Below are 16,354 nucleotides of genomic sequence, written 5' to 3'. Positions count from 1 at the left end.
AGTGACAGAGAGATGGTGACATGGAAACCCAGAAGCGCGGACCTCCAGAGAGAGACAGGCATGGGCAGAAAGAGAAACAGAAACAAGACAGTTATGAAGAAGCAGAGAGCCTGAGATGGACAGACAGCGGGACGAAGGACCGTGCACTCACTGAACTTTTTGCTGGCCTTCTTGGGCCCCTCCGTCATCTTGGCAAGTGGTGCAAAGCCCTTGGCCTGCGGGAAAGCGGCGTCTCAAGGCTCTGGACTTGAACGTTGAGATGCTTCTCTCACCTCCCCTTCCCCTTTCTTGCACCCTCTCACTTGCTTCCTCTGTGTATTTTTAAACCAGTGAAACTCCCACAGCCCCACCCTCCCCATCCTCTCTGCAGGGGCGGGGGCTGGGGCCTCCCCTAGTTCCGGGGCAGGGGTGGGGGTGGGGGGGCTCTGTGGGCCTCCTCCTTGGCCTTGGCAGCAGTGGGGAGGGGGACAGGGGGCAGACCACAAACCCATGGGACCTGGAAGGTCTAGGGAACAAACCACAGGCTCTGGGAACAGAGCCTACTGGGCCGGGGGCCACTGGGGACCTGCCAACCACTATCAGGGGGTCTGGCCATTGGGCTGGGTGGGTGTGGGGAGTCAAGTCCAAGTACAGGGCAGTTTATTCTCAGCCTGTCTTGGGATGGACTGGCAGCAGTGAATAGAAGAGTACTGTGGTTAGGCCTGTGGCCTCTGGGACCACCCAGACCCAAGTTCAAGTCCTAGCTGGCCACTTTGTTATCATGTGATCCTAGGCTAGGGCACTCACCTCCTCGAGCCTGTTTCCTCTCTGTGTTCAGGGGTATTTGCAATGTCCAATTCACAGCGTCCAGTGCTTAGTGCAAAGCCTGGTAAAAATTGGCATGCATCAAGGCACAGTCAGTCCTTTTCAAGCTACCAGGGACATAGCGAAAATTTGGTCTACCATACCCACTGTACAGAGATGGGCAAACTGAGGCACATATAGGCAGAGGGATTGTCCCAAGTCAGACAGCAGGTTGGTGGCACAGACTGAGTTATAACTTGTCCTTCCAAGTCCCTTAGCCCATAGCCTACCTGCCAATCTGTGTGTGTACACATGTATGCGTGTGTGTGTATACACGCACATGGGCAGGACAGAGATGAGGAAATGAAACCTCCTTTATACAGGTTGTCCGAGGCACCTGTGAAGACTGTCAACAGCTGCTGGGGTTGGGAGGCGTCACAAAACCAGGGGCTCCAAATCCTACCTCTGTGTGCTGCCCATGAGTTACTGGAGCCTCTGAAGTCTCAGTCACCTACTCTCTGGAATGGGCACAAGTACTAGGTACTCAGTCAACCCACAGAGGCTCCAGTGCGGTTTGACATTATCCTGGCCCCTGGGGCTGGCAACTAGGGCTGGGAGACAGGGAGTCCCAGGTCAAACAGGGCCCTTCCTGCATACTCCATAAAAATGATGACTAATGTCTTCTTATCATTTAGTATGTTCCAGCCACAGGGCTCAGTCCTTCTGTCTTAAGAGGTAAATATTACTTTTTTCCCCATTCTATATATATGAATAAGTCAAGGTACCTAGGGTTGGAATCTGCTTATCCAGCTGTGGTCCTCACTTCCATGCCCCTGGCAGCTGAACGATGGTCCTGGGTGGGAGAAGGGTCTGGCTGAACCTCCTTGATGGGATGAGGGGGAGCCTGAGGTCTTGAGAGGGAAAGGGACACGGCCCATGAGACCGAGGCACTGGGGTCCTGCTCACAGACCGGGACCAGTGTTCGAAGGTCAAATGAAAAGATGGGGTTTCTGGGCCATGGACTTGGAAGAAATAAGGGGATGCAATTCCAGTTCTTTCTACTGAGCATTCACTATGAGGCACAGAGCTGGAAGCCTCCACAGATTGTCTATCGAATCCTTATGATAGACCTGTGAGGCAAATCCTGGTACTGGGCCCTTTCACAGATGAGGAAACTAAGGCCGAAGAGGGGCAGAGACTAGACAGTTATCCAGGTACCCTAGCCCCCAGGCTGGTGCCCCTCCCATCTCGGCGGTGCTGTTAGAAGAGGGAGAGAGGCCTGTGGCCTGGTGTAGCTAGGGGTCTTCTCAATGAGTCCCTGGCTTCTCTCCCAAGAGGCAGTCCAGTGACTTGGGCTAACTGCTGAGGCTGTGGCATCAGCCAGTGCTGGCTTCCTGGCCAGGCCCACTCCCAACTTACTGTGTGACCTTTCATGAGACTTCACTGCTCTGGGTCTCAGTTTCCTTCTCTGTGAAATGGGTCACAGTAGCCCCCACTTCCTGGGGCTGCTGAGAAGACGAAAAGAGCGAATGTACACTGTGGCCTCAGCAAACCCTGGCAGTTGTCACTGAGGGATGGGGGTGGTTCAGGCCAGGAAACCCCAGAGGCAGGCAGGCACACGGCGTGCGACCCGGGTGACCAGGACACAGCGAGGCTGTATTGTGTGGTGGAGGTGCCTTGTCAGCGCTGGGGGCCCTGCTGCTGGCCCCGGCGCCAGGGCAGTTGCCGGATCCCGGGGAGAATGAATGGGGCTCAGTGTGGCGGCCCCGCTGAGCTCAGAGCCCCCTTTGTGCTGCCTCGAGTGGCCTGGCCGTTGGAAGTGCAGCTGGGGACCTGCTGGCGGGTGGCTGTCCCACAGGCCGTCCTCAGCCTGCGCTGGAGGCCGCCCAGCCCATGTTCTGCCCCGCGGCTCTGGACACACAAGTGCTTTCCTGCCGTCGGGCCTTTGCTCGGGCTGGGCCACACCTGGAATGCCACTCTCCCCTCCGCTGGCTCCATCTTTTGCCTTTGTTGAGCCCCTCAGGTCTAGACTGAGCCACAGTGCCCCCAGAAACCCTACTCTGATTTCTGTCCCCTCCCCCTTTGCCCTCTTCTCCAGTCTATGACTCGGTTACCTGCAGTTTGGCCAGATACTATTAGAGACTGGAGGCCTTCAACTTCATAGCTGAAGGCATTGGCCTCAGGCTAACCTGAGTTCAGGCTACCCGCATGACCTTGGGCAAGTCACATCACCTCTCTGAGTTTCATTTCTCCCATCAGCGAAATGGGACAAATACAACAACTGCACATGATCCTGGGTCAATGAAATAAAACATTTATACTGAGTATCACCCATGTTACACTCACTTGTGTCTTTATTTGCATGTGTGTGCTCCCTGAGAGGAGCTGGCCTTACGCACCCACGCTGGCCCCACGCCTGCCGTCCCATAGGTCTCCGCAGATGCCTTTCCCCAGCTTGTCCTAGCTGTCTGGTTTTTGGGGCCGCATGAGATGGTAATAAATGATGGTAAATGACTCTGGCCTTTGAATTCACCTGCTTTGAATCTCAGCTCCATAACTTTCTGGCTATGAGGCCATGGGCAGGCCATGTCACCCCTATGAGCCTGTTTCCTCTTCTGTAACTTGGGCCTGATAATAGCAATCTCTAAGAGGAATGCTGTCAAGTTCCAGGGGGACCACATATCAATGCAGGTCCAGGCACAGAGTCAGTACCCAGCTAGTGGGAGCAGAATGTCCATGATGTTAGAGCTATGCATATCACATAGCCATTATCCATCCTGTACACCCTGTCCAAGGACCCCTTGTGTCCCCAGACATACCAGCAACCGAGAGCAGCCCACTCCATGAGCCTGTCTTCTCCTTCCCTCTACACACCCCGACCCTTTCCCTGCTTGAGGGAGGAAATCAAAGGGTCCAGGCCAGGGTCAAACAGCTGGCCAGTGGCTCCCTTTCCTACTCTATGCCTCAGTTTCCCTAATTGTTAAATGGCAGTAGGACCAGGGGCTTAGAGCCTGGTCAGTCAGTCAGCAAACATTTATTGAGTACTGGCCACATATCCAGATTTGTTAGCTTAGCCATTCTATGGAGCAGGAAGCATCAATCTCAAGCCAGCAAATCAGAAGTCAAGTCAGTGAGGAATCATTTCCATGCAGACCCTCATCTCTTCTCCCTTCCGCACGGGGGATCTGAAGTCCCAGGCCTGGGCAGCCTTCCGAATGCTCCTGCCTGCCCTCCTTCCCCAGGGAGGGCTGGGGCCACGAAGCCCAGAAGGGAAGTGACTGGCCATATTGGGGTTCAGACCAGAGACGATGGGGTGGAGGCGATGACACCACCGGAACTTCTGCTGAGGCTTCTGCCCACAGGATGTGACTTGAGGGTTCGTGGAAAGCAGGCAAGGGCCCTGGGCTAAGAGTCTGATGGCGGAAGCCATCCAAACCCATGGCAGACCCCAGTGCTGCCATCCCCTCTCACTCCTCCCACCGGTACCCGGGGTACTGGTACTCATCCGGTGGTGCTGTGCCATCCCTGGGCCCCAGCTCCACCTCCAGTCCAGATGGGCGGGGTCCTGATGTGGTAAGTGCTTGGGGTTTGTGCCAGACTGACCTGGTTCAAATACCAGTGTGGCCACTGGCCAGCTGTCTGATCCTGGCCAGGTGATGCCACCTCTCAGTTTCACTATCCTTATGTGTACGATGGAAGTGATAAAAAGTACCCACCTTATCTGGCTGAATAAAAATTGAGATAATTCCCATAAAGTGTTAAGTATGTGGCTTGGACCATTTATTTTTTCCTCACTAAATAGTAATTACTACAATTATTATTTACTCCCTCCTTGCCCTCACTACCCCCAATTTAGCCAATGGCCTCCCTGCTTCTAATAATGTACCACGAAGCTGACCCCAGATCATACCCTGATATGTTGCTTGACTGCCTAAAAGCCTCACTGGCTCCATACTGCCCTCAGGAGAGGACCCCCCTGCTCCTCACCTGACCCTCAAGGTCCTCCCTGGCAGGGCCCTCCCCCAAAGCAGGGTCTCTTAGGACACCAGGATCACCAGACCCATTCCTGCCTCCTCCTCCTGTGAGGAGGCTTCAAGGCCAAGCATGTGGGGTAAGAGCTGAATGGTGTTCTGGGGTGCAATCAGTGAGCACAGCCCTAAAGGCAGGAAGGCCTGGGGAGGTAGGAAACACTGAGGAGATTTTTGTGGCCACGGCCTAGGTGGGGGACTGGAAAAAGCCTCAAATGTCACAATTTAGTTTTTCCTGAAGACAGTGGAGGGAAATATATGCAGACTCTACTTCAGAATGATCTGGTGAGTGCTGTGAGGGGGACAGGTGAAGAGGCCAGGCTGGGAGGCCAGGGCTCAGGTGATGGATGGGCAGAGGGCTGGAAAGGGGGGGTCGCCTGAAGGGGTACAAAGGAGGCAGAAGACAGCTTCGCTGTGGGCTGGTTGTTGAGTGGTGCTGGAGGGAGAAATGGGAGGCACCAGGAGCCAGGAAGATATGAGAAAGATGCCGGGGCGGGGAAGGCGGCATAGGGCTGGATGGTGGGCTTGGGTGCCTGGCAGGGCGGCAGGCCTCAAATAGCACCACGGCTATACTCCTGGCAAGACTATAAATAGCCTGAGTTAGGAGAATCCTCTTCAGAGAGACAGGTTCGAGTCCCAGCTTTCTTACTGGGTGACCTTGAGCAAATGACCTCACCTCTCTGAGCCTCAGTGTCCTCTTCTGTAAAATGGGTTAGTGATTCTGACTGAGGCTGTTGATTCAGGAGTCAGCAGGAACGCCTAAGCACTTCTGAGCGCACAGGAGTCCTGAGTAAATGCTGCCAGTTTTTGTGATTACTAACCCGAGGCTCGGTGCAGTTCTGCGGGGACCGGGGTCGGTGGGTTTCACCTCTGTCTCCCAGAGAACAGGGCGTCCAGCACCGGAAGGTCCAGGCGTTGCTCCTTCGCCGCCTCCAGTGCAGCCGCGCCCCCTGGCGGCCGTCGGTTGCCATATCAACGGCGGGTGGCGGGGGCCAGGGGAGGCGGCAGCGGGGGCCGCTCTCCCCTCCCAGGACCGGAGGCCGCTCCCTCGCTGCCTCCCGCTTTGGCCAGTTGCGGGGGAGGGTGGGCGTTCCGAGCCGAGGAGGAAGGGGCTCCCCGCGGCAGCTGGCATGTGGCGGTAAACTGAGGCACGCGACGAGGCGCCCCGCAGCCAGGTGTCGAGTGCGGGGCCCCACCTCCGAAGGCGGAGGAGGGGCCGCAGGCGGTGACGCGCCGAGGGCGGCCGGCGGACAGCGGGCGGCGGCAGTGGCGGCGGCGGCGGCGGCGGCGGCGGCGGCGGCGGCAGGTGCGGCCGCGGAGGGCGGGAGGGCGGAGGGAGGGGGCGGGGGAGGGGAGGGCGAGGCCCGGGCACCTCCCCCTTTATAACGCGCCCCCTCCCGGGCTCTTGGGCCGCCTCCTCGTCGGCTCTTCCCGTCTCGCCCCCTCGCCCGGCCGCCCCGGGCCCGGGCCCGGCCAGGGAGCCCCCAAGCCGCGGCTCGGGGGCCGCCCCCCCCGCCAGCCGCCCCGCGCAGCCCAGCGGAGGCGGCGCCGTCGGAGGAGGAGGAGCAGGGCACTGCGGCTGGCCCGGGATCGGGCGCCAGAGCGGCAGCGGCTTCGGCAGCAGCGGCGGCCCGGGCCAATGCAGCGGGACGCACCGCCCCGAGCTCCAGCCCCGGCGCCCCGGCTACCCGCGCCCCACATCGGGGCCGCCGCCAGCACTGGCGGCGGCGGAGGCGGGGGCAGCGGTGGCGGCGGAGGCGCCTCTGCAGCTTCGGGTCCTCCTGGCCTCCCGGGAACTACAAGTCCCAGGGGGCCTGGCGGCGGGCGGCGGACGGAAGAGGCGGGGTCGGCGCCGCGAGGCCGGAAGTGGCCTTGGAGGCGGAAGTGGCGCGGCCGCGGAGGGGCCTGGAGCACGGCGGCGGGACCCGGAGCGGGGGCGGCGGGACCTGGAGCGGGAGCGGCAGCGGCGGCTGGGGGTAGCGGCGGCGCGCTGGAAGCGGCCATGGCAAAACAGTACGACTCAGTGGAGTGCCCTTTTTGTGATGAAGTGACCAAATATGAGAAGCTTGCTAAGATCGGCCAAGGCACCTTTGGGTAAGGCTGGGCCCCGAGGGACCCGGTACCCTGGGCCTGCTCCCCTCAGGGCCGACGTCGGGACGCCTGGGGCTGGGTTGTAGATGGTCGGGGAACCACCCAGCCCTAGATTTGTCCTCTGGTCTTGCTGGGCCGCGCCGCAGCGCGTCCGGGTCTGTCGGAGCTGACTGGCTGGGAGGAGCCTGAGGCCTGTGGTGGGGGACCGGGAGGGTTTGCAGAGAGGAGCTTGTGAGGGGAGCAGGATCTCTCAGAGAGATGCCTGGGTGAGGAGGGAGGAAGTAGAGGCTCGGAGAGGGACTGCAGATACGGGATGATGGTAGGGTAGCCGAGTGCTCTAGATAGCAAGCTCAGCCCCACCCGAGAATCCCTTGCTGGCGGCTTCCTCTGGTGGGGGAGGGGCGAGCCATATGAAAACAGCCTGATGAGCTCTTTTGCGTTCCCCTCTTGGCCTCCAGGGAGGTGTTTAAGGCAAAGCATCGCTTGACGGGCCAGAAGGTGGCTCTGAAGAAGGTACTGATGGAGAACGAGAAGGAGGGGGTGAGTATGGGTGGGGTGGGCAGGCCAGCCGTCTCCAATGTGCACGTGGGTTTCTACCGTGTTAATAGGACTCACACATCGAGATTCAATTTATGTATCGCAGTGTGGAAATTTCCATAGTACAGGGAAATTGACTTCCAAATTAAATCTTTTCATTGAAATGTTTTAAAGCATTTGATATTTCATTCTTAGGCAAATATGGTCGGGCCAGGAGGGGGAGCTCATGCTTGCATTGAGTGCACCTCTGTGAAATTAGGAAGACTTTACACACTTTTCCTTTAACATTTAATTTTGTTTAAAAGAAAAATACATGCAGTGGCTTTAAAAGGGTGCTGATACTCAATTGAAAAGGAGCAGTCCCCTCCCCCACCTCATCTTAGTTTTAGTCCAGCTTCCAGAGACCTACTTCTTAACAAGACTTTTCAATAGTTATATGTGTTTTTATTAGCACCCAGCAGGTTAAACACAGGCATGGAGCTAAAATTTAAAGGTTGAAGACGTTATGGAGCATTTAGTGACCAATAGTGAAGAGATTAAGTATCCTTATATCCATTTATTGTCTCTAACGCCTTGAGGCGTGCATAGTACTTTACACTCATTTTACAGATAAGGTATCTGAGATAGCTGATTTTAGAGTCTATGATCTTACTCTCTCTTAACCCATACTGCTTAGTACAGACCCCATGGCCAGTTCCTTGATCTGTAACGCACTTACTCACTTTCAACCCCACCCTCTGTTTTTCTCCCACATAGTTCCCTATTACAGCCTTGCGGGAAATCAAGATCCTCCAGCTTCTCAAACATGAGAATGTGGTCAACTTGATCGAGATCTGTCGAACCAAAGGTAAGGTTTTAGATCTTGTTTCCATTTTCAAATGGAGAAAATAAAGCTCGTAACTGGAGGTTTTGTTTGCAAAGTTGGAACCAGACACACTTAAACTGCCTTTTCTTAACACAGACATGCTTACCAACTATGACTGCTTTCTCTGGTCCTTTCATCGTAGCTGGTGTTTTTCTAGGGCCTGCCACAGCACCTGGCCCAGAGGAGGCACTCAGGAAATATTTTACCAGCGAAGGAACGCACAGATGGATACTGGGTGTCCATGAGTTGGAGGGGCATAGGAGCTGTTTGTGGGAAAATGAGTTGCATATGGGATTTTTGATTTCTTCTTTTTTGCCCCCCTTTCCCCATTTTTCCTGCCTCAGCTTCTCCCTATAACCGCTGCAAAGGCAGTATATACCTGGTGTTTGACTTCTGCGAGCATGACCTTGCTGGATTGCTGAGCAACGTCTTAGTCAAGTTCACACTGTCTGAGATCAAGAGGGTCATGCAGATGTTGCTCAATGGTCTCTACTATATCCACAGGAACAAGGTGGGGAAGGAGAGACCAAGGCTTGGTCTGGCCTCTACTCCCACTGCTGGAGGGGTGCGTGTGGCTAAAGGAGACCTTACTCTTGCCCTTCTTGCAGATCCTGCACAGGGACATGAAGGCAGCTAACGTGCTCATCACCCGAGATGGGGTGCTGAAGCTGGCAGACTTTGGGCTGGCCCGGGCCTTCAGTCTGGCCAAGAACAGCCAGCCCAACCGCTATACTAACCGTGTGGTGACGCTCTGGTACCGGCCCCCGGAGCTCTTGCTCGGTGAGGACTTCCGAGTGGGCAGAAGGGGGCAGGGGCCGGGCCTCAGCCCCCCACTGCCAGGGCTTCCTGAGCCGCCAGCCTCAGGGCATTGCGTCTCAGGAGGCTCTCGGGCTCAAGGGGCCCTCCTGGTGCGCTCTTCTTCCCAGGGGAGCGGGACTACGGCCCCCCCATTGACCTGTGGGGTGCCGGGTGCATCATGGCGGAGATGTGGACCCGCAGCCCTATCATGCAGGGCAACACGGAGCAGCACCAGCTTGCCCTCATCAGCCAGCTCTGTGGCTCCATCACCCCTGAGGTGCGTGGCCAGGCTGCCTGGGCCCTTGGTCCCTGCGGGATGCAGAGACCCACCAGTCTCCCTGGCAGGGGAGGAGTGGGGAGTGGAACAGAAGGAAAGCTCTCTCTGGAGAGGTAGCTGCTGGGGGGACAGGGCTTGCCCTTTAGGGCCACACAGGCTGTGTGGTTCCGTTACTGGTCCGTTCTGTGGCTTGGGCCGGGCATTTGGACTTCACACCTCAGAGCTGAGTTTCTCTTCTGTGAAGCAGCTATGCCTCTGTCAGCCTCGGTGCACATATTCCAGCCAGTTTACGTGAAAGGGCCAAGTGCATGGTCACTGCTGCCTGCACCTCGGAGGGGTCGAGTCTGTCCTCCAGGGGTGGTCTGGGAGCCTTTGAACAAAGAAGTTTTAGTCCCTTCAGGTGCTTGACCAACAGACAAGCCACACACACACCCTGAACTAACTCTTGTCCTCTCCGCACGCCCCCACCCGCAGGTGTGGCCCAATGTGGACAAGTACGAGCTGTTTGAGAAACTGGAGCTGGTCAAGGGCCAGAAGCGGAAGGTGAAGGACAGGCTGAAGGCCTACGTGCGGGACCCATACGCGCTGGACCTCATCGACAAGCTGCTGGTGCTGGACCCCGCACAGCGCATCGACAGCGACGACGCCCTCAACCACGACTTCTTCTGGTCTGACCCCATGCCGTCGGACCTCAGGGGCATGCTGTCCACCCACCTGACATCCATGTTCGAGTACCTGGCGCCGCCACGCCGGAAGGGCAGCCAGATCACCCAGCAGTCCACCAACCAGAGTCGAAACCCCACCACTACCAACCAGACGGAGTTCGAGCGCGTCTTCTGAGGGCCAGCCGCTGTCACTCTGCATTAGGGCTCTTGTTTTATTTTTCTCTTCTGCTGTGGGACTCACATTGTGGAGTTGAAGGGGCATTTGAGTTTTTTCTCTAGTGCATATTTTATTTAATCCCCACTCTGGGCCCTGGGAATGCCAGCTGGATGGACTGGAATAAAGCTTTGGCTGAGAGTCCAGGAGGGCACTGGGGCTGCCTCACCTGGTTCCCTGGTTTTCTGGATAACACCCAGTGGGTCTCCATTTACCTTAGGACGAGAACGAGGTGGGCAGAGAGGTGCTCCCCACCACTGACTTTCTAAGAGCTCCCAGCACAATGGGAGGAGGGAACAGGTCCCTCGTCCATCCCCAGCCTTCCTCTTGGGATGAGAAACTCGCGTGGGGGACAACCAGCCTTGGAAATGGGCTGCTCTTGGCCTGACCCTCAGAAGCACTGGGGCTGGCAATAACTTGGTTTCTTCAGTAGGAGAATTTTATCGTGTTTCTGATATTCGGTTGTTGAGAGACATTCTGGACACAGTTTGGCCAGTTAACAATTAAAGTTGACTCTTTTTCAGTAAATGGCTTTGCGCTCTATTCTGTATTCAGACTCCCAGCTCTTACCCTGCAGCCAACAGGTTGGGCCTTCCTGTCGACGTTGTTTTGATTTGTCAAGTTTTCAATTATTTTTTTGTCCCAATTTATGTCCCCTGACATAATTGTATAGGACTTTTGTCTTTTTTGTTGTTGTTGTTCCTCTCAGATACCTACCAGAGCACTGACCATCATACTCCCCAAAGGGCAGGCACCATGAAGTTGCCTTGCCCCTCTCCATTCAGTCTCAGAGGAAGAGGGAAGACATAAAACGGTCTCAGTTCCCTTTTCTCCATGTCTGCAGTGGTGACCCAAGTGGGGACAGTCAGCTGTAGCTGACAGATATGTTCAAACTTGTGAGCACAGGAGGCTCTGCAGCAGGCTCTCAATGGAATGACAACATCTGTAGCCTACAGAGGTCCTTCTGGTCACTGAGTGGAGGGCGGCTTGGAGATACGCGAGGAAGTGACCGGAGGAGTTGGAGGATGTGTCAGGGGCTTGGGAAGGTGGCAGTAGTTTGGATTAAGGTGATGACGGAGCAGAGAACAAGTTAGTTTGTGGTTGGATCTTAAGGGTTCAGAGCTGGAACCCTTGGAGGAACAGGACACCCTGAGTAAAGTTGGAGACAGACATATTTGAGGTAAATTCTATGTTCTGTCACAGACGGAGCCCGCTGGCAGGGCTCCAGGAAGAGGGGAAGGTCGGCAAAACCTTTGACCCAGAACTATCTCTGTGAGAATTGACCCAGATCACAGCTTCACAAAATGCCAGTGAAAATTTAAAAATGCTTAAGAGTATTAGTTTCTCAGGGCTGCTGTAACAAATTACCACAAGCATGATGGCTTAAAATAACAACTCTTGGTTCTGGGGGCTAGAAGCCCAAAAGCCAGGCGTGGGCAGGGTTGGCCCTGGAGGCTCAGGGAGGATCTGCTGCATGCCTCTCGTAGCTTCCAGCAGCTGCCAGCAGTCCTGTGTCTTTGGCTTGTAGACGTATCACTTTATTCCGTCTTCACGTGGTGGTCTTACCCTCCGTGCCTCTGTCTCTTATGAAGACACCAGGCACTAGATTGAGGATTCCCCTTGATCCAGTATAACTTTATCTTAACCAATTTTCTCTACAAAGATCTTTTCAAATAAGGTCACATTTCAAGGTTTCAGGTGGACATGAACTACTCAGTACAACTAATAATCAAAGAAATCCAAAAACAGCAAGGTGTCCTATGGTGATCAAGTCGATAGATTTTGAAGGACAGAGAAGTGATAAGGGATAACTCACATGGCTGGTTCCATTCAAAATAATGATTTTTTTTTTTTAAGGATAAGTTTCTGTAAAAGGTTGATATTAGAAAGAATACCAGCAATAACAGAAATTTCTTGTTAGTGATTGTACAGTCTGTTACCTCATTGAGCCCTCACGGGAAGATGGGAGAAGGGAAGCGTGGCCCACTGGGGCACTCAAAAATGGCCAGAGGGAGAGTGGGTTCCAGAAGCTAAGGGACAGTGTTTTGGGGAGGATGGCGTGGTCACTTACACGAGTTCTGCTGATTGGTCCGAAAGGGGAGTGAGGACTGACCATGGGTTTAACCACGTAGAGGTTAGTGGTGACCTGGGCAAGGGCCACTGGGTGGAGCCCTTCTGTTGAAACCCCGCCAGGAGCAGCAGGATCACTGAGAACGGGAGGAAGGGAACCAAGGCCAAGAAATAGCATCTACCATGGAGAAGGATTCGGTTTCAAGCTAGTCTTGTATAGTCTTAAGATTTGGGAGCCACGACTTCACGGAATGAGTAGAGAGGGCACGGTCTGGATGGGGCAGCTGTAACAAGCCGACGGGCAATGCCCACGCTGCCGGCTCGGATCTGAGAACAGGAACCCATCAGTGAGATCTTCCTCCCTGCACACTGGAGGTGGGTGGAGGGCCTGGGTGGCAGAGCAGGAGAAGGTGAGGTCTTGGGTATCCTCTCAATGCCCCCTCCCATCTCTAGCTCCAGTTGGAGTGCAGAGTGGGCTTGGGTTGGCAGAGGTACCCACATCTGTGGTCACTTTGTGCCCCTCCTGGTTGGGGAGCAGGAAGCCCAGGGATAAAAGTCGCCAGGTCCCTGGCAACCTCCAGGTCAGTGGCTGAGCAGCTCTGGTGGGAAACAACAAACATGGGGCGACCTGGTCCACCTGGGGGGCCTTTCTCAGCTAAATCCGCCTCCTTCCGGGTACGAGAACAAGGTGGCCTTGTGCAGGTGGCCTACCTCTCTATGCCTCAGTTCTTTCTTTTGTACAAATGGGTGTAAATATCCATCCCTCGGGGGTCCAAGGCTGTCAGCAATGATACTCACCCCACACTTTGCAGAAACCCAAGGAAAAAAACCTTGTTTTTGATAAGCTTTGTTCTAAAGGTCAGGGATGGTCTAGGGACCCGAGGGCTTCGCAGCTCTACTTACTATCCATCCAGCTGGAGGCTCCACGGGAGCCCCCAGCCAACATGGGTGTGGGGAGGCGCTTGAGAAGGGTCCCTAGAGCAGGACCGATGGCAGGCGTGGGTGACGGCAGAGGCTACCTTGGGGGTTTTCCTGTGTGCCAGTCCTGTTTACATGGTCAGTAGACTATAGGTTTCATCTGATTTAACTGAGGACTGCTTGATAAGAAAGGACTGTTAGTCTTATTTTAATAATAATAATGGCAACATTGATCAAGTGCTTACCACTCACTGGGCCCTGTACCCACGGTTATCTGCCTTTTACAGATCCCAGACCATTAGACCATTATTATCTGCATTTCATAGCTCTGGTAGCTGCGGTTAAGAGCAGTTAGGGATTTAGATTGATAAAGATTTCTGACCTTATCTCATGGGCAGAGCCCTCGCTCTGTGATCTGGACCCAACACCCTCTCATCCAGCCTCCTCCAGCCCTCTGAGGTGGGCACAGCTGCCATCCCAGCTTTACTGATGAGGCGACAAGGCTCAGCGAGGTAAGGAGACTCACCAAAGAGGCCGGCAGCAGACACCTTCCAGCCTAGCTCAGGCAGAGATGGACCAGAGCTGGAGGCAGGAATCCAGGCCAGGCCATAAGGGGAAGAGCAGGAATCTGGGCTCACATGCTGACAGTCACTAGACAAGTCACTCAGCCTCCCCAAGCCTCGATTTCCTCCTCTGGTGAATGCGCACCATGAGAAGGTTCATCCTTCCCTCCCTCTTGGGACTGCAGCCTGAGGCCCAGGAGAAGCTGCAGCAGCTCAGCCAGTGTCCCCTGGGGCGGCACGCCAGGCCGGGCCACGCCTTCTCAGGCCCTCTGGACAGATGGAATCTTCTGGCCAGCAGCAGAGAAGGGGCGGCCCCAGATGCCATGGCTTAGGGGCAGTGGTTCCTTCGAAGTTACCTGGGTTCCCTCACTTTAGAAGCCAGGACTCTAGAGAGATGAGGTGACTTGCCCAGGGTCACGTGGCATGGGTCTCCTCACTAGGACAGCTCCCCAGGGTCTGGGGAGTGTTGGCATTTCATAGGGCCCCTCCTGGCGCCAGGGCCTCTCTTCGAAGTAAGAACAAGCACAAGGCCAGAACTTTGTCGACCTGGGACCAGATGACCCGGTCACTTTGCCCAGCACAGGACAGGTGGGGGTGGGGTCCAGGGGTGGTCTGGAGGTGGAGTCAGTGGCCCAATGTTCCTGTGAGTGACTAAGTTACTTACTCTGTTAGGCCTTTGTTGCCTCCTGTAAGAAACAAGTCCCAGACCGGAAGCTTCCTCACGGGGCGGGTAAGGATCCTGTGAGACAGAGGGCGTGAAGGTCTCTGCACAGTGCTGATGTCTAGGGAAAACTCGCGTTAACTATGATTTAAGAAAATTTGAGTTACAAATGAAAAAAAAAAAATTCACTTGGTCAGAGGGACTAAATCAGCAGTCACCGGAGTGAGACGGACCTGGGACTGAGCGGCATCCTCGCTCTGCCATTTGCGAGCTGGTGACCCGCCCAGGCAGTTCCTCTCCTCAGGTCCTCAGCTTCCTCGCCTGTAAAATCAGCTCAGCACAGTACATGGCAAAGACAACCCCGGGAGCCAGTGCCATAGGCAGTGGTGGTCGCAGAGTGAAATAACAAAATCAAGAAAATTCTACATGTTTTTTTTTTCCTCTGAAAATCAGTAAGATGGCTGCCCTCCAGTTTGAGCGGAGAAGGCCTGAATCGGCCTGAGGAGCATTCAGGCCCCTGAGGGAGGAGGCAGGCCGGAAGTCAGCCTTTCTGTAGCCTGGCTCACCCTGAAGCCCCGTGTCACATGCCTGGTGTCGTCCAAGGGCCCCTCTTGGTAATGAGTGGGGAACCTAGGAACTTTGGAGGAGCCCCCACTGGTTCCAGGTCAGTTCTGGCCCCTTCTGGGCCTATGTCCCCAGCTCCAAACAAAGGAGTTGGTTAAGAAAGGATCTAAGGTCTATGGCCATGCTTCCCTGAATGTGCCTGATCTTGTGTGACCTTGGAAGCTAAGCAGGGTCGGGCCTGCTTAGTACTTGGATGGGAGACCACCTAGGAAGACCAGGGCTGTAGGTCTAAATGAAAAAGAAGAGGAAGGGCTTTAAGAAGCAGGAATTGTTCATTCTTTTCCCTAATGATGATGCCTGTTCCCAGGGGGCAAATTATGAAACACATGTAAGCGAAAGGAAGATCACAGTCGCCTCAAGTCTGGCCACGCAGAGCTAATCACAGTTCCCATTTAGGGAATAACTTCCAGGCTATTTCTAAATTATAATTATTTTAACACAAATGGGATCTCACTGTTCATACTGTCTCACCAACGGGTTTGTTCCCTTAACAGTCTTATATAGTGATTCATAACACTCATAAAAAATTATTTCGAAATGCTAATACAACCACATGGTTCAAAATGCAAAGGATATCAAAGGGTAGACGATGAAAAGAATGCAGCGAGGACGTGGTCCCAGAGTGTAGCGGTCGGCACGTCCGCTTCACATGCAGTAGGTCCTGGGCTCGCGCCTCGGCGGAGCCATGGCCCATGGTCTATGGCCACGACACCCTGCCGGAGCCAGCCGGCTGAGATCGAACAGCACCTGAAAGAGAGGGGTGAAGCCTAAGGGAAAAAAGAGAAGACAGAAAAATCTTTCCGGGAGGGCATACAGTCAGAGCTGCAGCCCCGAGTTTATTTAGCATCGCCTTTTTATGTGATTTTTGAAGACCATAATCAATCACCACGTTACCATGGCAAAGCACACCATACATATATCTAAAACAATGCTTGTCAATTACATAAGATCCTACACGTTCTTGTTTCCATGGTAGTATAACATTCCATTACCTTAAAAGGTGACTTTATGAGGCTTACCAAGGTGAGCATTGTTTTAAACTCATCAGCCATACCATGGCTTTTAGCTACGTGACTTCTTCAGTGCCTCATAATGGCTTCTCAGAATGGCTCCCGACACCACCCTGAACAGGCCCGATGATGATCTCAGAAACTAAGCAGGGTTGGGCCTGGTTAGTGTAAGGTAAACGCGGGACCCGCCAAGAGAAGTTTTAAAAGCAAGACTTTATTGGGAGAGCGCTCCTGGGCAAGGCTCTCTGGT

General features: G+C 54.8%; 2 protein-coding genes, 1 long non-coding RNA gene and 1 pseudogene across 3 annotated transcripts in view; 2 read left to right on the top strand and 2 right to left on the bottom strand.

Moving 5' to 3' along the window:
* Window positions 1–307, bottom strand: part of SH2D3C (SH2 domain containing 3C) — a 28,625-nt gene extending 28,318 nt beyond the window's left edge. Inside the window, exon 1 of the mRNA XM_016163692.2 lies at window positions 152–307. Coding sequence (XP_016019178.2) covers window positions 152–188 — 37 coding nt within the window. The 5' untranslated portion in view covers window positions 189–307. The remainder of the gene's footprint in view (window positions 1–151) is intronic.
* A 5,987-nt stretch (window positions 308–6,294) lies between these two features.
* CDK9 (cyclin dependent kinase 9) lies at window positions 6,295–10,786 on the top strand. Its single transcript, XM_016163749.2, has 7 exons — window positions 6,295–6,905; window positions 7,361–7,442; window positions 8,196–8,286; window positions 8,649–8,815; window positions 8,913–9,084; window positions 9,231–9,379; window positions 9,854–10,786. Exons 1-7 carry the CDS (start codon window positions 6,451–6,453, stop codon window positions 10,217–10,219), a joined length of 1,482 nt encoding a protein of 493 aa, XP_016019235.2. The 5' UTR covers window positions 6,295–6,450; the 3' UTR covers window positions 10,220–10,786.
* On the bottom strand, window positions 9,910–15,287 carry LOC107520242. The gene is made up of 2 exons (XR_004956300.1): window positions 14,474–15,287; window positions 9,910–13,828 (listed from the first exon to the last, which is right to left on the bottom strand). It is a non-coding gene; the product is annotated as an uncharacterized LOC107520242 (long non-coding RNA).
* Window positions 15,206–15,323, top strand: LOC118600808 (annotated as a pseudogene).
* Window positions 15,324–16,354: the final 1,031 nt, after the last annotated feature.

The sequence above is a fragment of the Rousettus aegyptiacus genome, unplaced genomic scaffold (assembly GCF_014176215.1).
Source record: "Rousettus aegyptiacus isolate mRouAeg1 unplaced genomic scaffold, mRouAeg1.p scaffold_m13_p_3, whole genome shotgun sequence".
Lineage (NCBI taxonomy): Eukaryota > Metazoa > Chordata > Mammalia > Chiroptera > Pteropodidae > Rousettus > Rousettus aegyptiacus.
Note: the sequence above shows the minus strand (reverse complement) of the source record. Positions and strands in the feature narration are given on the sequence as shown.

What these genes read in the sequence shown, in the direction of transcription:
- CDK9 (XM_016163749.2), top strand. Translation starts at nt 6,451, where the DNA reads ATGCAGCGGGACGCACCGCCCCGAGCTCCAGCCCCGGCGCCCCGGCTA. An exon ending in GCCCCCGGAGCTCTTGCTCG is followed by an intron (nt 9,085 to 9,230) that starts GTGAGGACTTCC and finishes TCTTCTTCCCAG; the next exon opens with GGGAGCGGGACTACGGCCCC. An exon ending in GTGGCTCCATCACCCCTGAG is followed by an intron (nt 9,380 to 9,853) that starts GTGCGTGGCCAG and finishes CCCCACCCGCAG; the next exon opens with GTGTGGCCCAATGTGGACAA.